The sequence below is a fragment of the Hyperolius riggenbachi genome, chromosome 11 (genome assembly GCF_040937935.1).
Source record: "Hyperolius riggenbachi isolate aHypRig1 chromosome 11, aHypRig1.pri, whole genome shotgun sequence".
In the NCBI taxonomy this organism is placed as follows: Eukaryota; Metazoa; Chordata; class Amphibia; order Anura; family Hyperoliidae; genus Hyperolius; species Hyperolius riggenbachi.
The window spans coordinates 195,824,588-195,846,928 of NC_090656.1; the positions used below are offsets into that span (position 1 = coordinate 195,824,588).

Below are 22,341 nucleotides of genomic sequence, written 5' to 3' on the forward strand. Positions count from 1 at the left end.
TGCAAAAGAGCTACTCTGAGCTCTTCAACCCAACTTGGACGCATGCAGTCCTGTTTTCTAAAGCACTTATAAATATATAGTTGGGTAAAATCCTTTATAAAAGTGAAGGATCAAAACACAGTCCTTTTTTAGGGCAATCCACCTTGCCCCATTAAGACCTTTGTTGTTTTAGAACAGGACTTTATATCAAAAAAAGAGAGCTAGGATGCAATCTTGTAGTACAAAAATATAGTAACAAATTTATTGACACATATAGCAAAAATGTATTACGGCCTGATGAAAGACGCTTATATTATGTAAAAAAGGCCCGAAACGAACATGTGTCGTTGCCTTTAAACACACGCCTATAAAAGCTCCAACCACTCACCAAGCCAAGTCAGATTATTTGCCAGCCTTCATTTGTGGACTCTTGATACAGAGTTGATTGTATGAAGATTGATCATATGAAATTGAAGAACTCTTTTTATCTTTTTTGCTATATGTGTCAATAAAGTTGTTACTATATTTTTGTACTACAAGATTGCATCCTAGCTCTCTTTTTTTATATAAAGTCCTGTTCTAAAGCACTTAAACAGACAAGAAACAGTGAGAGAAAGACTGAGATAAGGTTTTACTGCGGATGGTTCAAAGGGTCATTACTTCTGCTTTGTTTTATAGCTTAAAATACATAGTGTGCTTTTAAAACTGCAACTGTAACAGAATGATGCAATGTTAATAAAAAAGCTATATAACTGAAAATAAAATTATGAGACTCTTGTCTTTGCTACTAATGTTCTATTCCTTATCTATATATACATACATTTTTTTTGCTTTAGATTTGCTTTAAGAACATCATGCTTTGGTATTGGTAATAAACTGAATCTGATATAACTGAGAATCTGTCGTTGCCAGAAATTGATTGTTGCCCTGTTATTTAGCTGTATTGTTTTTCCAATCTTCAGCTCCTGCCAGGCTGCAAAGGCCCTCATAACACTGTCAGCCTGAATTCTCTCCTATTCATAGCTGTCAGCTATGCAGAAGTATTTAAAGGGGCACTATGGCGAAAAACTGTAAAAATTCATATTCATAAATCTAATCTCCACACCTGCTCGTACAGTGGTTACCTGGACGGTAACCTTGGTTTGTGAGTATTAAATTATACTTATACATTCATCTCTACCTTTTTAATACATACTACACTATATTGTGCTCTCGGTGTCCTCCTTTTTCTCTCCCTCCGTAAAAATTCATATGTACACCAAACATTTGTCTGAGAGTAAACTCACTATATATTTTTTATTTTCTATGTAGCTGTCATGTACAGTAGGAGTTATATTTAACCAAGTCTGAATTTCTTACCAACATGTTTTTGATTAGTCCATCTCCATGGGGGATTCTCACGATTTCTTTTATTTTCAGAAGCATTCCCTGAATGGCAGTGGCACAGTCCAATTGCCAAAATGGTGGGCACGTGAGTAAGCAGCCTGGCTGGCAGCTCTGTATAGATACTTTCCAGGGAGTGCTTTTGAAACAAAATAAACTTTGAGAATCCCACATAAGCAGGTGGAATAATCCAAAACCTGTCGGTGAGATGTTCAGAGCTGTCTGAGATAGGTTCAGAGCTGTCTGAGATTATAGTACTTGTTGTAAGTGATAGCTGTATCGGAAGTAAAAAAAAAATACATTGCATTTACTTTGAGACAAGTGTATTTATGTATACATATGTATTTTAAATTGTACACTTCTTCCCGATAGTGCCCCTTTAAGGAGACACTGAAGCGGAAAAAAAAATATGATATAGTGAATTGCTTGTGTACTATGTGCACTAATTACTAGAAGATTAGCAGCAAAGAAAATATTCTCATACTTTTATTTTCAAGTATATAGTGTTTTTTCTAACATTGCATCATTCTATAATATGTGCACATTACACAACACTCGGCATTCAAAATGAGTCTTTCAGAGCAGTCTGTGAAGTAATGATCTCTCCTCTAGCAGAGGAAAAGTAAATAGTCCAGGAACAGTTGAGATAATAAAAGTCAGATAACCGTCCTCTCCACGTAGTCGGAGAACTTAATGGCTTGTTTGCATAGAGATAACAACTGGAGTTTCTCAACTCTTCCTGTACTGGAAACAATTACACTGATGTATCTGATCTTAATGTTTTATTTCTTAGCTGTGCTACACATACAAATCATAATATCATCATTTTTTTTCCGCTTCAGTGTCTCTTTAAGGATCAATTTAGAAAAACACTAGCATTATAGCATTGATTTCACTTGATGTAACGTCATTGCAGTTCTCTCTGTATTTATAATATTTCAAATTTATATAGCGCCAGCTCTGTCCCTCAGAGGAGCTCACAATCTAATCCCAACCATAGTGAAATATCAATGTATGTATAGTGTAGTGTATGTATCGAAGTCTAGTGCCAATTTAGGGGGAAGCCAATTAATTTATCTGTATGTTTTTGGAATGTGGGAGGAAAGCCACACAGACACAGGAGAACATACAAACATACAGGGCAGATAGTGCCCTGGCAGGGACCTGAACAAGAGGCTCAGCATTGTAAGGTGAGAGTGCTATCCAGTCCACTACACCACCGTGCAGCCCGTGGCACCTCACGGAATTGCAGTGGCAAAGGGAATCACTGAAAAGACACCTGAACTGAGGCAAAGCCATCTAAGATAGGCAAACTGGTATGCTCATGCTGGATCCACATACTTCTGAGGATTGTCTTTTGGCTAAAGTCAATTTTTCAGACAGGAAGAGGCAGGTTTGTGGATCCAGCATGGCCATACCTGTTTGCTTACCTGTGGTAGCTTTACATTAGGTCAGATGTCCTATAAGTGCTTGACTGAATTCCTACTTGTGGCAAAACACTGGTGGTAATGTGGAAATAACATAATGGTGGTGAGGCAATAAAAAAGGAGGACAAAGCATAGGGCGATGCTTCCAACCAATGACCTGTATTGGTATCGCTGTCTCAAGGTTAATGATACTTATCAAGAACACATCAGGCAAGATGTAAAAAAAATAAAAATAAGGAATAGCAATTAGGTGTGAATGAGCGGCTTCGGCTTACAGCTAAGGCGCGCCCATACCCAAGCAGTAATGCCATGCTTGTACACCGCCAGGAGCATGGCCATGATTACATATCTGACCAGCTCTTGTTGGGTATGATCTGAGGGTCCACATGAGACAACGATGGGAGAAAAGGACAAGGAAGTATCTGGAGGATCCAGAAGCTTTCCTCATTATAGATAAGTAGCTAACTGTTTTTTGTTTGTTTGGAGTACAATGTAAAGTTCACCTTCCTTTAGGGCCCGTTTCCACTAGACGTGTTGCTACGTGGAAACCGCTCCGTATCACAACGCAAGGAAACCGCAACCAATCCACTCGATGGAGTAGTTTCCATTGACATGAATTTTCCCAATAGCCGTCGACGGGAAGCCTCATGACTCCTCATCCGGTTGTACAGAAGACAACCGGAAGCTTACGGAGGGATGTGAGGCGATGCGGCAATGACCGTGCGTCCTAAACGCCAGTGGAAACGGGCCCTTCGAGAATTATGGAGGTGTACATTCAGGACCCCCTGCAAAGGCTTCTTTGCCATTACCTTAGTGTTCCGGTCGTAGGTCTCGGTGATCTGGAGGTGTTTGCCAACCTTGGTGGACAAGTCCATCCATTTGCCCTTAAACCATTTCGCTACTGGCTTCTTCATGAGGTTGGCCCCATTGACCCTGGCAGTAAATTTGATGTTTTCCCCTGTAATTAAAACAGCAGAAAATTGTACGTGAACCTAGTAAAGTTTTAGAAAAATCGACAAGGTTTAAAGCCCACCCCAAAAACAGGATGCTTCAGGTATGGGGTGTTACTTATAAAGCTAGGCAAACTCTAGGCGGTGTACTGTATATCCAACATCAACTACAACTGATTCTTTCCTGATTAAGGAAGGTTATATATATGAGCCAAGTGTGATTCTCCGCCCTCTAGCATCGCACTGCAGTGCCAAAAACAAGATTCATATGACCCTGCGGCAGAGTGCGCTGATAGGGTCATATGCATAGCCTCACCTTTCCGCACTTCCTGTCTGCTGGACAGGAAGGACGTCACTGGGATTCCCAGCTTCCCCGTTGTATTTGTTTTGTTCCACACATTCTCACCGCCGCCGACTAATTTAAAATTTACACATCGCGCATTGACTTCAATGCATTCCGCTGCGATGCAGTGGAAATCGCACGCTAACAGGCTGTTGACTTTGTGGTGGGCTGGCGGCAAATCGGAAGATTTTGGCACAACGTGACGCAGTAAGTGTACTGGGCCCCATACACTTTTGTTGCTGTTGCGTTACCCTGCGTGCAGAAAGGGAAACACATTGCAAAAAAGTGTATAAGGGCTCATTTGCATTTGAATTTGCATTTGAATTTGCATTTGCTCACATTCGCGTCACTTCCGCATCTCCCGGCACAGAAGTGTATTGGAGTAGACGGCGGGCGGATGCAGCTGTGCAGGATTCTGCAGCATGCTCTGCACCGCTCCGCAAAACCAACACACAATGGAAACTGTTCCATTGCCGTGCATTGGTTACAGTGCAGCCGCGGTACAATGTGGCTATGTAGCTGCACAGCATACAGTGGAAACAGGCCCTAAGTGTAAAAGGGGCCTAAAAATACTCAATTATTTTACCACTCAAATATTGATTACACCATTGCTTTGTACTGTACAACAGGGCCGGCGCTACCATAGAGGCAAAGGAGGCAATTGCCCCAGGGCCCCAGAGCCTGTAGGGGCCCCCAGTGGCTACAAGAGGAAAAAACATTTTAAAAAAGACCTTATAGTTTTTGAGAAAATCAATTTTAAAGTTTCAAAGGAAAAAAAATACACATTTAAAAACCCGCCGACTTTAATGGTTAATAGCAAATCTACCTTAAAGGCTACAAACCCTAAATTTGCAGGATATGTTAAGGAGATCATTGGGAATAAGAGGAAAAAACTATTTTTCAAAAAGACTTTATAGTTTTTGAGAAAATCGATTTTAAAGTTTTGAAGGAAAAAAGTATACTTTTAAATGCGGTAAATGTAACTTTTAGTAGCAAACCTAACGGTAGTGTAATTTTACATGTATCAAAAGAAAGAGCAATGCATTTCCTGATGGGGTTCCCAGGGGGTCCATACGCAGCCGCAGCACTTTGGCCAGGGATCGCTATACAGCCGCAATATGGCTGCATGAAGATCCCTGGCATTTTTTCCTATTTTCCCAATTTTGTTTGTATGCTTAGAGTGTAGGATATATATTTTTTTAATTATGTGGGGTCCCCCCTCCTGAAACTTATTAACCCCTTGTCTCCCATGCAGGCTGGGGTAGCCAGAATGTGGAGCTCCGACCAATTGGGGCTTCCCACCCTGACTATACCAGCTGCATAAAAGGTCCCTTAATGCCGATTTTTGTCCCAGGGTATCTGTTGGGGGGCCCCCAGGTTTATTTTGCCCTGAGGCCCCATTGATGCTTAAACCGGCCCTGCTGTACAATACAAAGCAGTGGGAACGCTGATCTTTTACCACTGCCTCTGCAGCCCCCCCCCCCCCCTCCAATACCCTACACAGCTGAGGGACCATTGATTGATTTTTTCTTATAATATTCGTTATAAACTGTTTGGTCAGTGTTTGCCAATTGTAAAATCTTTCCTCTCCCTGATTTACATTCTAAAATGTTTAGTCCAGTCAGGTGAGCTCTGTGGAATGTTCATTTATTGAGCGTTCCAATGCCAGTACAAAATATAACTGGTCTCCCAGAATGCTTGAGGGGGGAGGGGAGAAATCCGATTCCACACTAGCTAATCAGCCTAGGCTAAACATCACAGAGAGGGCAGGGCTACCGACATAGGGCAATATACAGTATAGCTATAGGAAGTGTTTCTGAGTAAAAGAGTGTAAAAATGTACTGCATCCTACTATATGTAACTACAGGGACTCTTTAAGCATCTATTTCTTTAAAGGATTTCCATCAGATATAGGGTGCGATCACACTATGCGCATTGCATTATAACAGGAGTTATAATCATACAGCAACTCGCTGCAATGGTCCTCCAATGGGCCCATTCACAGTGTAATGTGCAATTAGCTCTCCGGAGTAACAGGGCCCTGTATCAGCAAAATGGTGTTAAGAATGCCAGTGGCGTAGGTAAGTAACTATGGGCCCTAGTGCAATGTTTACATTGGGCCCCTCTAAAGATATTTATAGTGAGCACCAAAATCTGCCAAAAACACCTGCTTTGACATTCAAAGCACATATAGAAGTGATCAGTACCAGCATAGAACCAATGAAGAGCTAATACAGCAGGGCCCCGGTGCAGTCGGAACCTCTGCATCCCCTATTGCTAGCTACACCACTGAAGTAATCATAGCTGTGGTTATATTATGCTATCATTTCTAATCCTAGCTTCTGATCCATTCTGATAGAAAAGACATAGTCCAACATCAGGAGCTGGGCAAGTACGCGTTAAGCCATGCACACCTGCTTGATGCAGTTTGGCCAAGGCGGGCAATGACGACCGCCTGGGCTGAGAATCTAGCATCAGTACATCGGCCCCGATGCCTCCCGATGCCCTGGCCAGCCATTAGCCCGGCAGATTGACTTGGCCGAGCGCTGATGAAGAGCATTGTACTCCTTACTCAACTCGCCCCCCACAGGAAGCACTTTGAGCCTCTCCATCAGCCCTCCTCCCACCTGCATAGCCTACAGCAGGGGTCTCAAACTCGCGGCCCACAGGCCATTTGCGGCCCTCGATACAATATTTTGTGGCCCTCGCCGGCAAATGCTTCCTTATAGTTCGCTTCAGTGCTCCCAAGTAATCCGCCGCATCCCCGCCGCTAAACGAGGGCTGCAGAGCCCCCAAATCACCCGGAGGGCAATCCGCCAGCATTTCCTGGAAGGGGCAGAGCTTTCAGCTTCAGCTCTGCCCCTCCTGACGTCAATCGGCGCCTCTCCCCGCCCCTCTCTGTGAAGGAAGAGTGAGAGGGGCGGGCAGAGGCGGCCATGCGCCGCGATTGTGAAATTCCTTATGTGGCCCAGCCTCATCCTGACTTTGCCTCCTGCGGCCCCCAGGTACATTGAGTTTGAGACCCCTGGCCTACAGGCTAGCAACACGTCTATACAGTGTCAGCCCTGTACTGTCCTCAAAGAGTTAATGCTGAAATATATTAAAAATCTATGTCCAATGAGTGGAAGGATCCGATTAGATTGATCCCTCTCTGGTCAGATTCAGATCTGAGAGGGATCTATATTTTAGTCGAGTAGTGCATGACCAGCTTAAGGAGATACTTTAACCCTCCTGGCGGTCTATTAAAAACTGCCAGGGGGTAGCGCAGCAGTTTTTTTTTAATTTTTTTTTTTTTTTAAATCATGTAGCATCCGGCGATCTGCGATCAGGAAATCCCGTTCAAAGAACGGGATTTCCTGGAGGGCTTCCCCCGTCGCCATGGCAACGGGCGGGATGACGTCACCGACGTCGTCACGTCATTGGGAGTCCCGATCCACCCCTCAGCTTTGCCTGGCACTGATTGGCCAGGCAGCGCACAGGGTCGTGGGGGGGGGGGCAGCGCGGGGTTACCGCCAGGAAGGTTTACCAAGGTTTGAACTTCCTCCCAGTCAGTAGCTGATGACCCTTTCCCATGAGAAGCCTTTACCTTTTCTCGAATAGATCATCAGGGGGGTCTGTATGGCTGATATTGTGGTGAAATCCCTCCCGCAGGGTGATGTCACAACCAAGGTCCTAACAGTTTGCCATCTATAAACCTCGTTTCATTGTGGGAAATAACAGCTTTTTCCAACTGCCAAGTAAGCGATATCTCCCACTGTGCACAGAACACTCAGTAACGAACATTCCGTACAGATCACCTGGCAGAACTAAAGACCTGTGCTAAATTCCAGAATGTAATGCCTGGTACACACCATGCCATTTCCCATCAGATTTAGGGCCTAATCAATCATTTCAGCCAGGTCCGTTCTGATTTCCAATAGTTTTTCTGATCGATTTAGCAATCACTCCTGTACAAAATAGATCTGCAAAACAATCAGCAATCAGATCGGACCTGTCGGAAATGATCGATTCAACCCGAAAGCTGCTGGGAAATTGCATAGTGTGTACCGGGCATAAATCAGGGAGAGGAAAGATTTTACAATGGGCAAACACTGACTAAATAAACTATAAATGAATATTGAAAAAATAATATTATGTTATTTTCACTAAAGGTCCTCTTTAACAACACTGAGGGACACTTGCACCTGATCTTGGGCAAGATCAGCATCTTAATTTTTAGATGTCAGATCTGAACAGCAAATCTGAAAATATCACTATTTCATGGGAAAGTGTCTGCACTGAAACAAAGAAGCATGGCTGCTCATGAACTTGTAATGTTAATTTACTAATAATGATCGGCAGTCTGGTCACTTTATTTAAGGTGCTGTATTGACAAGTACACGGCTGTCCCAATCCAGCAGTGATGTGATCTCTGCGTAAGAAACTACTGACCGACAGTGACTTCTCCATCCACTGGTCTCTCGATAAATAGGCCAATTTCATCTTTAGGAGCCTCTGGTGCAGGAGCGGGGGCTGTGAGGGTGGAAAGAAACCAAAAACACAATCATTACATCAAACAGCAATGACAAGGATCGCTTATTTGTAAGTAATCTCTGAAATCACAGAACTCATATGTTCTGAGAGAAAGTATAGCATGGAAAAGGAAACACCAGAAAAATTCAGCCGATGCAGATATTGGATTCCCTTAAAGTAAACCTGAGATTGCAGAATAAAAAGGTTTTATACTCACCTGGGTCTTCCTCCAGCCCAATGAGCACCGATGTGTCACCCGTCATCCTCCCAAGTGCCTCCGTTTGGCCACAATTAATCATGGTAATCTGGCCAGTCAGCTCTTCTGCGCATGTGCGGAGAGGCCACGCATGCACAACTGAGCCAGATTACCGGGACTAATTGCGGCTGAACGGAGGAACTCGGAAGGACAGCGAGGGACACATCACTGCTCATGGGGCTGGAGGAAGCTCCGGGTGAGTATAAAACCTTTTAATTCTGTGATCTCAGGTTTACTTTAAGCGTACCTTGATTGGTGGCACATGTAGATTCACAGGTGGGTATGTTGACCTTTCTACTATTTCTACCCTTCGGACAATGAGCCTGATCCAATTCACCCCCCCCCCCCCCCCCCCCCTAGAGATCGATTTTCATATTTTGTTTAAAATAACTTTTCAGCACTATGCAATTGAAAAAGCACCAAAAAGTAGATGAAAAAGTACTGTCAAAATTATTCTGAGTATTTTCTTGCTGGCTGGTGCCGTAAAGGACTTCTGTCGCGAAAATCTTAAAATTTAAAACACATACAAATACTAAAGTATGTTTCTTCCGGAGTTAAATGAGCCACAAATTACTTTTCTCCTATGTTGCTATCATTCACAGTACGTAGTAGAAAATCTGACATTACCGACAGATTTTCGACTAGCCCATCTTCTCATAGGGGTTTCTTAGGGCCCGTTTCCACTACACGCAGATTCTGCATGCAGAAAACTGACTCCAATGAATGTCTATGGGCCCGTTTCCACTGAAGGCGATTTTTCTGATGCAGATTTCCCATAGGCATTCATTGGAGTCAGTTTTCTGCATGCAGAATCTGCGTGTAGTGGAATTTTACAATCGCTACGGTTTGCTTTTTAACATAGGAATCGCGGTAGGTCATTTCCACTACCGCGATTCGTTTTTGCCGGGAACGCGAACGCGCGGCGGAGCGATATTTGCCGCGATTTTGCTATGCAATGCATAGCATAGCAAAATCGCGGCCGCGAACGTCGGGGAATCGCCGGTAATTCAGCAATCGCTAGCGTTCAGCGTGAACGCTAGCGATTGCTAGTGGAAAAGGGCCCTAAGGGTTTTCTTTATTTTTAAAGCACTATGGCCTCAATTCACAGAGCTTTATCAAACACTTAATTCAAAATTAGATTTTACCCATGAGGAAAATTATCAAACGTTTGATAAAGTGTTTGATAAAGCTCTGTGAATTGAGGCCTTAGTGAATAACAGTTGCTCCGTCCAACTGCCAAAAAACTGTACAGTAAGCAGGGAGGCTGGTCAGCATCATTGTATAAAACTTTTTCAGGGAATGTCTTTATAAATCTTTTTCAGGGAATGTCTTTATAAAGAATAAATGCCATGCTGAGAATTCCCCATGAAGAGCTGGACTAACCCAAAACCTGTCGGTGATGTCAGTTTTCTACTACCTACTGTAAGTGACAGCAACATAGGAGAAAAGTAATGTATGGCTCATTTTACTCTGGAAGAAACATACTTCTTATTTGTATGTGTTTTAAATTTTAAGATTTTTGCGACAGTTCCTCTTTAAAGAGCATTATATTGATAAGGTGTGAAAATTAGAGATGTAGTGAGCAGTTCTGCGAACTGCTCACTGCGAAGCTATGGGCAGGCTGACCCCTGTACTACTTCCGGGTCGCAATGACACACGGTAGTACGCATGCCCTGGGCCGGATGCCTTTATTAGTATGCATGCCCTGGCCCGGCAATATGTGTCCTTGATTTGCGCATGAGAGTGACGTCACGAAGCGTGCCCGGCGTGCAATCGAGGACGCCCATCGCCCGGCCAGGGCATGCGTACTAATGAACGCATCTGGCCCAGAGCACGTGTACTACTACGAGTCATTGCGACCCGGAAGTAGTACAGGGGTCAGGCTGACCATAGCTATTCGCTGGCGAAGTGTTTGCCGACATCACTAGTGAAAATATCACCTAGGAGAACACTTAAGAGAAACATTCAATTCACTTTTTCTCCTAAGTGTTCCCCTAGGAGATCATTTTTCATGTTTTGTTTAAAATAACTTTCAGCACTCTACTAACACACTATTCTTAGTATTTTCTTGCTTGCTGGTGGCTTGAAGGGCATTTTTTTGATAAGATGAAAATTCACTGGGGAGGAAACTTAAAGAGAAACTCCAACCTAGAATTGAACTTTATCCCAATCAGTAGCTGATACCCCCTTTTACATGAGAAATATAATGATTTTCACAAACAGACCATCAGGGGGCGTTGTATGGCTGATATTGTGCTGAAACCCCTCCCAGAAGAAGCTCTGAGTACCGCGGTACTCTGGGCAAACTGCCACAATGTAACAATGTTCAGAGACAGGAATTAGCTGTTCACAGCTGTCTCTAACAGCCAAAACAGCTAGAAGCAGCTACATAACCTACCCACAGTAACAATGTCAGACTGTAAATCAGGAGAGGAAAGATTTTACAATGGCCAAACACTGACTAAATCATTTATACATAATTATGATAAAAAATGAAGCACTTTTTTTTACTACATTATTTTCACTGGAGTTCCTCTTTAAGAGAAAAAGTGAAATGGAATGGATCAGGTTGTTTTTCTCTTGAGTCTTCGCCTAGGAGACAATTTTTTATCTTCTGTTTAAAATAACTTTTCAGTACTCCGTAATTGAAAAAGTACCAAAAAGTAGGTGAAAAAGTTTTGTCGCATCCCCGCGACAAAACGAGGGCTTTAGACCCCCCAATTCCCCAGGGGAAAATCCGGGGAGCGCTTCCTGAAAGAGGCAGAGCTTTCTGCTGTAGCTTTGCCTCTACTGAAGTCAATCGGCGCGGATCTCCGCCACTCCCCGCTCCTCTCAATCTTCCTTCACAAAGAAGGGCGGGGAGAGGCGGAGATCCGCACGACGATTGACGTCAGTAGAGGCAGAGCTACAGCTCAAAGCTCTGCCTCCCCGGGCAGCAAAATCCATGACCAAGAAAGTCGTGGATGTTTGCCCTGGGATTTGGGGGGTATAAACCCCTCGTTTTGCAGCAGGGATGTGGCGGTTTACATCTACTGAGACTACTGAAGCGAGCTACCAGGTAAATTTTTAGTCGCTTCAGAATCTCTTTAACCGTCAGCAAGGAAGAAAATACTCGAAATAATTTTGGTAGTACTATTTCACCTACTTTTTGGCCCCTTTTCAATTGCAGAGTGCTGAGAGTGCTGAAAAGTTATTTTAAAAAGAAGATAATAAGAAGATAATAAATGATCTCTTAGGAGAAAATCATCTCCTATTAGATAACTCAGCAGAAAAAAAAAATTCTCCTGAGTTATCTAATAGGAGATGCTTTTCATATTGTCTTCGAAATAACGTTTAAGCATTTTACAATTGAAGTTTACAATTGAGTATTTTCTTGCTTGCTGGGGCTTAAAAGGCATTTTATTGATGAGTTAAGAAAATGTCACTTGAGAGAAAACTTAGGAGAAAAAGTTAATGGCATGTGGGCCCGTATGTCTGACGGTTTATTTACATATGGCCCATATGCAATTCACATTTTCTCCTGACTTATCTCCTAGGAGATCATTTTCATCGTTTGTTTAAAATATTTTTTCAGCAGTCTGCAATGAACTCGCCGTCAAGCCCACCATACACCCCGGAGTGCCCCCAAGACAAATGCCGCCCTTCAAGAACACAGCACATTTTGGAGTGTCCTACCCCAGGGAAGCCCTCCAAGACATACATTGCCGTCAAACTCATCCCCTTGGAAAAAGTTCAGTCCTTACAGTGGTTCTTGGGTTAAAAAATGTTGGGAACTCCTGTTTTAAAGAGAAAAGTGGCTTTAACGTGTTCTCTGGGGGTGTTTCAGACCCTCCTGCATGAATGATGACACCAAATGTGTCGGGGCTATTGGTCTGGGCACATGGTCCCTCTCAGATGCATCCAAGTGTTATGAAGCATTTCATCATTATGGCTGTACTGGAAATAAATGGAAAGACATGTTACTATTACTTTCTAATTAAACCAGAGCAAAGAGCTGTGATGTTGTACATCCATCTACAGGGACCAATCAGATTTCAGTACTTCAATTTAGAGTAGGTGGAACAGTGAAAATGACTTCTGATTGGTTGACAGGATAGATCATCAGTGTCTGGGTGAGTATAAATACCATCAGCAGGAGGGGCATCTGTCTTCTCTTCTGCGGCGGGGGCGGGCACTTCTGGAGCTGGTGCCTCACCGGCAGGTGCTGGAACTTCTGCAGCCTCAGGGGCAGGAGCCTCAGGGGCAGGAGGGGCAGGTGCTGGAGCTTCCTCAGTTTTTTCTGCAGTCAAATAAAATTGTATAAATAATGCAGGTCTGTGAATTACAACATTGGAGCATAGTAGCAACTTCTAACACTGTTATTCAACAGTGGTATTTCTTCTTTTTAAACCATGACTCTTGGTGGCCTGCTGGGTGCCCTCTCGAATTAAGTCATTTTAGTGTGGGGATTGGCAGGCATCTAATAGACGCCTGTGTTAATTAGCAGTAATCATGAACCCAAGTGGTGAGTTGGGTGATGGACGCGGCTAGTAGCCGATCAGCTACATAGGAGCTAACAGTTGTAGACAATGGGTGCATGGGTTAGGGGTTAGGTGGTTTGGTTTAAGCATTAGGTGGAAGGGTTTTGTTGTAGGCACTAGGAGGGAGGATTAGGTTCAGGCACTCGGTGTGTGGGGGGTGTTTTAGGCACTAGGAGGGAGGATTAGGTTTAGGCATTCGGTGTGTGTGTGGGGGGGGGGGGGGAGGCAATAGGAGTGAGAGGAATAGGCTTAGGCATTAGGTGAGGGGCAGGGTTTTCTTTTAGGCACTAGGAGGGAAGATTGGGTTTAGGCATTAGGTGAGGGGCGGGGTTTTGTTTTAGGCACTAGGAGAGAGGATTATGTTTAGGCATTAGATGGGATGAGGGGGTTGTTTTAGGCATTGGGAGGGAAGATTAGGCTTTGACATTAGGTGAAGGGGGGGGGGGGGGGTAGGCATTAGGAGGGAGGATTAGGTCTAGGCATTCGGATTGTGTGTGTGTGTGTGTGTGTGGGGGGGGGGGGGTAGGCAATAGGAGGGAGGAATAGGCTTAGGCATTAGGTGGAGGGGTTTTGTTTTAGGCACTAGCAGGGAGGATTAAGCTTAGGCATTAGGTGGAGGCAGGTTTTGTTTGAGGCACTAGGAGAGAGGATTATGTTTAGGCATTAGGTGAGGGGCTGGGTTTTGTTTTAGGCACTAGGAGGGAGGATTGGGTTTAGGCATTAGGTGAGGGGCGCGGTTTTGTTTTAGGCACCACTAGGAGAGAGGATTATGTTTAGGCATTAGGTGAGGGGTCGGCGTTTTGTTTTAGGCACTAAGAGAGAGGATTATGTTTAGGCATTAGATGGGATGAGGGGGTTGTTTTAGGCATTGGGAGGGAAGATTAGGCTTTGGCATTAGGTGGGGGGAGGCACTAGGAGGGAGGATTAGGTCTAGGCATTCGGTGTGTGTGTGTGTGTGGGGGGGGGTAGGTAATAGGAGTGAGGAATAGGCTTAGGCATTAGGTGTAGGGGTTTTGTTTTAGGCACTAGCAGGGAGGATTAAGCTTAGGCATTAGGTGGAGGCAGGTTTTGTTTTAGGCACTAGGAGCGAAGATTGGGTTTAGGCATTAGGTGAGGGGCGGGGTTTTGTTTTAGGCACTAGGAGGGAGGATTAGGTCTAGGCATTAGGTGGGGTTTCATTTTAGGCACTAGGAGGGGAGAGTTTAAGTGAGAATGTGTGCCAGGTACTGCATTGTAAATTATCAGTAATGCAAATTACCAATATTTCACTACCAGCGTCACCACCTCTTGAGTAATCAGTGCTGCCGCAATACGTACTGTATATACTCAAGTATAAGTCTAGAAATTTAGGTCTGATTCCCTTAATAAAAGTATAGGGGTCGACTTATACACGAGTCACTGACGACACTGATCACCGACTAATGTGTGTACTAATCGTGATATTCCTATTTGCAGCAATTTACCCAGTGGTAAGTGATACTTTGAGGAAAGGAAATGCCAGGAAAACACAAGTCTGAAAGTCCTGGCCACAACAATTACCAGGGAAAGGGGCGTGGGGGAAATACTGAGCTGCATTGGAAAGGAGTGCAATAAAAATTGTAAAAAAGAAATTAGGCTGGCAAAGATCGAAGCTGAAAATCAAATCGCTAGGGATATCAAATCTAACCCAAAAAAGTTTTACAAGTACATCAACTCTAAAAAAAGAAAGGTTGACTGTATAGGAATCCTAAAGGATGAGGGTGGGAACTCAATGGTGGACGACCAAGGTAAGGCAGAGTTATTAAATGCTTTATTTGCTTCTGTCTTCACAAAGGAAACAGCACTGTTGCAAATTACAGAGGCAGAAGAGTCTCAATCTTCTAACTGTAATATTAAATACTTAACGCAGGAAGAAGTAAAGGCAAGACTAAATAAATTAAAAATAGACAAGGCACCTGGCCCGGATGGCATGCATCCTCGGGTCCTAAGAGAATTAAGTTCATTTATGGCTAAGCCCCTTTATCTTATCTTTTGTGACTCTCTTGCAACTAGCAGAGTCCCAGTGGATTGGCGTACAGCCCACGTTTTCCCATTATTTAAGAAGGGCAAAAAATCTGATCCAGGAAATTATAGACCTGTAAGCTTAACATCAGTTGTATGCAAACTATTTGAGGGGTTACTAAGAGATACTATACATGACTTCATAGTAGAAAATAATCTTATTTCTCAGCATCAACATGGGTTTACTAAAGACAGGTCCTGTTTGACTAACATGCTCAGCTTTTATGAGGTAGTGAATGCTAATATGGATATTGGGAATGCTGTAGATGTGATATATTTGGACTTTGCAAAGGCCTTCGACACTGTTCCCCACAGAAGTCTGGTGCAAAAGTTGAGGATGCAAGGACTGGGGAAGAGTTTGTGTGCATGGATAGGGAACTGGCTAATGGACAGAAAACAAAGAGTTGTGGTCAATGGATCGTACTCAAAATGGGAGACTGTTAGCAGTGGGGTCCCACAGGGGTCTGTACTGGGTCCAGTGCTCTTCAATTTATTTATTAATGACCTAGTAGATGCAGTAGTGAGCAATGTTGCTATTTTTGCAGATGATACAAAATTGTGCAGAATCATCAACTCTCAGGAAGATAGTGTCATATTGCAACAGGATCTGGATAGGATGGCTATATGGGCACATACATGGCAGATGAAATTCAATATTGACAAATGTAAAGTCATGCATTTTGGTCGTACCAATGGTCTAGCACCATACAAAATAAATGGGATACAGTTGGGAACATCAAACTTGGAGAAGGACTTAGGAGTACTCATCGACAACAAGTTAAATAATCGTACTCAATGCCAAGCCGCTGCAGCTAAAGCGAACAAAATTTTGGGATGCATTAAAAGGGAAATAAAAACTCGAGATGCTAGCATAATATTGCCCCTGTTTAACTCTCTAGTAAGGCCACATCTGGAATATGGAATTCAGTTCTGGGCACCACATTACAAAAAAGATATTGCAGTTTTAGAGCAGGTGCAGAGACGAGCTACAAAATTGATACGTGGGATGGAAGGTCTCTCTTACCAAGAAAGGTTAGATAAACTGGGTTTATTTAGTCTAGAGAAAAGACGCCTTAGAGGAGATCTAATTAACATGTATAAATACATTAGAGGGCAATATAATAGCTTGGCGGATGAGCTTTTTGTCCCTAGGCCTTCTCAAAGGACTAGAGGACATGAGCTGCGCATGGAGGAAAAACGTTTTAGCCATTTATTTAGGAAAGGGTTCTTTACAGTAAGAGTGGTTAAGATGTGGAATGCATTGCCACAGGAAGTCGTTATGGCAAACTCTATACCTGCATTTAAAGGGGGCTTAGATGCTTTCCTTGCGTTGAAAGACATCCATGGCTACAATTACTAGGTTATGCCTAATGATGTTGATCCAGGGATTTTATCTGATTGTCATCTGGAGTCAGGAAGGAATTTTTCCCATTTGGGGCTAATTGGACCATGCCTGGTGGGTTTTTTTTCGCCTTCCTTTGGATCAACAGGGGTATGTGGGGGACGGGCTGGAGTTGTACTTTGTACTGGTTGAACTCGATGGACGTATGTCTTTTTTGAACCAAAATAACTATGTAACTATGTAACCCCCCCATGAAGAGATGGACTAGTCCAAAACCTGTCGCTTCAGTCAGATTTCTACTACCTACTGTAAGTGACAGCAACATAGGAGAAAAGTAACTTACGGCTCATTTTACTCTGGAGTAAACATACTTCTTATTTGCCTATGTTTGCACATATAGTGCCCCTTTAACCTTACCATCACACACACCCTGATTTATTGTTACCCCTGGTCTTACACTAACATCTCTCTTACTCTAACCTATTCCTAAGCCTGACACAAACCTTACCCAAACCTGAACCATAATTCTAACTCACAGCCTAACACAGCCTAACATTAACCTAAGTCTCACTAACTAATGCTCACCAAACCCCTAGAGCATAGCCCTGACCCTGACTCTCACTCTAAGGCCTCTTTCAGACGAGCAGCTGAACGCAGGGAATTCATCGTCTGGTAGCTGCTCTTGTGCACTGGCCGGTCCCGTGGTCGACAGGCAGCTTCCTCCCATAGAGTCACATCTGAGGGTTTGAACATTTGCATGCGAGAGTGCGAAGGGTTACTGATTTTTGCTATTTTCTGGCCACACCCTCTTCAGCACCTCCCTTACCTTAATAACTTATTTAATGTCCTAACTAGAGGCGATGTGCCTGGATGTATGTTTTTTTTTCTTGTTACTGACCCCTGTGGCCAGGGTTTTAATTCAGTGCACTCCCTCCTTCCCCTGTATGTGTTTTTCTGTCAGCATGCACACAGCTTATGCTGGTGTATGTGCATGGTGCGCAAGGATGCACTACGTTAGCTCCCTTGTGCGATTGGTAAGATGCACTGTCTGTCCCAGGAGAGGACGTCAGGATGTGTGCTCCTAATCCCTAGATAGGTTTGATGCAATGAATGTTTGCATGTCTGCACTATGCATGTTACAGGGCCAGAGTTAGGACACCTCCGTTTACCTGGGTACTTCTGCGCAGTGTAGGTGACTAAGCATAAGAATGCATTCTTCTGCGAACTAAAACCCCGGCTTTTAACTTACCTGTAGGGATAACAGTGGTGCCTGGATGATTAAATCTGTAAATGCATTTATTTGAACATTTGCATGCGAGAGTGCGAAGGGTTACTGATTTTTGCTAATTTTCTGGCCACACCCCCTTCAGCACCTTCCTTTCCTTAATAACTTATTTAATATCCTAACTAGAGGCGATGTGCCTGGATATATGTTTTTATTTTTTCGCATCTGAGGGCGGGCGCAACAGTGCTCAGATGCAACATGTTGTGGTTTTCTGCCACGGAGTAACACCCCCCCCCCACGTGTCAAGCTATGACACACATGGTGTTACAACAGCTGCCATTTGGCTGCATTTAAATTGCACCCGAATAGTGCTTGTGGGCAGCAGACGGGACGTTGAATTGCTCGGCAAGCGCACAGTTCAGCTGTTGTGGCACCACTGCTGAAATGAGGATCTATAGGGTCAATATAATAGGGCCAAGATAAAATGATTTTCATCAGCCATAAGCCAGAGCTGTGGTCTTGCATGATCCATGGCTGGGAGGGGAGGAAGGCCACACTTAGCAATGGGGGGCTTCAGACCACCGAGGGAAGCCTCAATAGGATCCTGAGGCTACCCTTCCTTCAGGTCAGGATCTTATTTTGCAGCTTCAGCTCGGGATTGCTTAAAGGGGACAGCAGAGGGCACAGAGCTGTAAGGGGGCACCAAAAGCTGTTTTTATGTCTACACTTGTTATGAGTGTGAAAATGACGATGTTCACACATGTTTTATGAGCCTTGCAAGCTGGGCCCCCAGGCTGTGAGGGTCACCAGGAGTAGGCAAGGGAAGGCGTGTTAACATTGGAGGGCTCCATCAAAGTTTTGCTGGGGTGCCCATGATTTGTAGTTCCGCCACCTCATACCACCCTTCAGTGACATCACTGGGGGGTGTAGGCGTCTCCCCCCCAGTACTATACATTCCATCTCTTTTGGAGGTGTCCACCTTCTGGGTGTGGTGTTATCTACAAGGAGTGCGACCATCCAGTTCCAGTAGGACTTGGAATACAGAGCGGGGATGGTTATTTCCCCATTGGCGATATATATGGTGATTGCAGGGACTGCAACCGCCTTTGTGAGTATAAATACTCTTATACTACAATCTAATATCTAATACCCCACAATACTGCACCATTTGGCTCCTGGTCTCTCCTTGTCATACAGGTGACCGTGGTATCCAGACAGTGACCACGTTTTCTACTCCTTCAGTGACATAGTGGGGGTTGTTTGGATTCACAGATTCAAGCAACGCTGGATAGCCCAAAATGACAATAAGTAGAATTGAGTAGAAGTGCAATTATTCTTCCTTAACAGGAACTGAAGACGTTTATTTGTAAGTTTGTTGTGCCATTAGGAATCAGAGTTCCTCTTTCACAGAATATTCCTTTTACTTTCAGTGCTATTATTACATTTCCAGTTAAACAATGTCTTTACTGCAGGACAATGTTCTGTTTCAGCAGTGTGTGCACAACTGTACAACGTATTGGTCATGGTCATTGCTTCACCCCCCCCCCCTCCTCCCGGTGGTGCCTAACCTTAAACACCCCCCCACCTGTGCCTAACTTTAACCTCTGAGGACCCCCATACATTACTAACAGTATAGACCCCCGCCTCCTAACCCAAACCCAAAAAGTTTGGAGACTGCTAACAGGGGATCCTATCCCATAGAGCCTTAACAATCCACACCATGCACTGATGAGGACCAAAAAGTTTGAAATAGGCTATATGCATGTTGGCAAATGCAACGTGACACGTGCTAAGTGCCAATTGCCACGTACCACGTCCGGCATACTCCCGGCACACATTACACCTGCTGCTGCTGCTGCATTGCCCTGCTCCTGCTGTCTGTGCAGCTCCCACCGCCAGGCCAGGGTGCCACAGGCCACTGATACCACCTATATTTAACCCAAAACACAATTGCTGCATACTTTTTTGGAGGTGTCTTGGCTGAAAACTGTCATGTCCCAGTTGTGTGGTTGGACTTTGGACACAATGTGGGCAGCACGCCCGCTGTCTGGATCCTAGGCCTAATGTTAATTGACAGCCATTTTTTTTTGGGGGGGGGGGGGGGATTTTAAGTCCCCACATCATCAATTAGTGTTCCCCTTTACCCTACCTAAAACACGGCATCCCCGCGGCTGAACACTAACTAAATCCCCGCAAACTCCCCGGGGCACACTGTGGGGAGCGCTTCCGTGAGAGGCAGAGCTTTCGGCTGCAGCTCGGCCTCTACACGCATCTATCAGCACGGATCGCCGCCGCCGCCCGCCCCTCTCAGTCTTCTTTCACTGAGAGGGGCAGGGAAGAGGCAGAGATACGCGCCGATTGACGCGCATGGAGGCAGAGCTGCAGCTGAAAGTTCTGCCTCCCGGGGCAGCAAAATCCACAACCAAGAAAGTTGTGGATTTTATTTGGGGCGGGAGGGGGGGGGACTGGGGGACTTAGGGGGCATTTAGTTACAGTTCAGCCACAGAGATGCAGCGTTTTAGGTAGGTCAATGATGTTAAAGTGATTTTTAAAATAAAAACGTGAATTTTATGAGACTTCAGGGAACCAGAGAGGATGACACATACATACCTGGGGCTTCCTCCAGCCCCATACGCACGGATCGCTCCAACACCGCCGTCCTCCGCTGCCTGGATCTGCCGCCACCGGGTCCCGTCATTGCCGCGAGTCGGCGAGTCGGCCGGCGGACGCGGCCAATTCTCCGCATCACAGGGTGCTCTCTCCATACAGATACGCATGTGGCTGCCTACTGCGCAGCCGCATGCGTACGTGTATGGAGGGAGCCCCTGTGATGCGAACAATTGGCCGCGTCCGCCGGAAGTGACGGGCCCGGTACCGGCGGATCCAGGAAGTTGAGGATGGCGGAGTGGGAGCGATTCAGGCTTATGGGGCTGGAAGAAGCCCCAGGTATGTATGAAATCTTTTCCTTTTTTCACCCCCCGTTCCTCTCTGGTTCCCTTTAAAGAGAGTCTGAAGCGAGAATAAATCTCGCTTCAGACCTCATAGATAGCAGGGGCACGTGTGCCCCTGCTAAACCGCCGCTATCCCGCGGCTTAACGGGGGTCCCTGATCCCCCAAATCCCCTCCGTAATGCGGGGGATCGCTTCCTGGTTGGGGCAGGGCTAACCGCCGCAGCCCTGCCCCACGCGCGTCTGTCAGCGCGTATCTCCGCCTCTCCCCCGCCCCTCTCAGTCTTCCTTCACTGAGAGGGGTGGGGGAGAGGCGGCAATGCGCCGCTGACAGACGCGACTGCCCCTGCTAACTATGAACTCTGAAGCGAGATTTATTCTCGCTTCAGAGTCTCTTTAAATAGCCTAGAAACAATGAAAGACAGCTTGAGACAAGGTTTTACTGCAGGAAAGTTCAAAGGGTAATTATTTCTGCTCTGTTTGATGAATGATGCAATGTTATAATAAAACTATATGACCAAAAAAACTATATAACTGAAAATAAAAATATGAGAATCTTTTCTTCACTACTAATGTATTATATCATATGATTTTTTTTTTTGCTATAGGTTCGCTTTAAGAAGGAAAAAAAATATTTACAGTGTTGCTTTTTAGTAAGAGGGCTTTTAAATCTCTTTTAGCTCCTTATAGTCCCATCCTAGTGGATTCTGGGTCACCACGAGCTATATGGGTATTCTGTAGTATCAACCGTTCTAATAGATCTTTTCTTATGCTATTAATGCTAATCTTTTTTCAACCAAACTACATTCACTGGGGATGGATTCTTAAGTCATTGAGCCACTGGGGATGAATTCTTATGCCATGGAGCCACTGGGGATGGATTCTTAAGTCATTGATCCACTGGGGATGGACTCTTAAGCCAAGGAGCCACTGGGGGTGGACTCTTATGCCATGGAGCCACTGGGGATGGACTATTAAGCCATGGAGCCACTGGGGATGGACTCTTAAGCCATGGAGCCACTGGGGATGGACTATTAAGCCATGGAGCCACTGGGGATGAATTCTTAAGCCATGGAGCCACTGGGGATGGACTATTAAGCCATGGAGCCACTGGGGATGGACTCTTAAGCCATGGAGCCACTGGGGATGGACTATTAAGCCATGGAGCCACTGGGGATGAATTCTTAAGCCATGGAGCCACTAGGGATGGACTCTTATGCCATGGAGCCACTGGGGATGAATTCTTAAGCCATGGAGCCACTGGGGACGGACTCTTAAGCGATGGAGCCACTAGGGATGGACTCTTAAGCCATGGAGCTACTGGGGATGAATTCTTAAGCCATGGAGCCACTGGGGGTGGACTATTAAGCCATGGAGCCACTAGGGATGGACTCTTAAGCCATGGAGCCACTGGGG

General features: G+C 44.8%; 1 protein-coding gene across 1 annotated transcript in view; it reads right to left on the reverse strand.

The window, feature by feature from the left end:
- Positions 1–22,341, reverse strand: part of MYBPC3 (myosin binding protein C3) — a 217,473-nt gene that overhangs the window by 149,829 nt on the left and 45,303 nt on the right. Inside the window, exons 3-5 of the mRNA XM_068260679.1 lie at positions 12,977–13,129; positions 8,514–8,594; positions 3,599–3,747 (exon numbers count right to left, since the gene is read on the reverse strand). Coding sequence (XP_068116780.1) covers positions 3,599–3,747; positions 8,514–8,594; positions 12,977–13,129 — 383 coding nt within the window. The remainder of the gene's footprint in view (positions 1–3,598; positions 3,748–8,513; positions 8,595–12,976; positions 13,130–22,341) is intronic.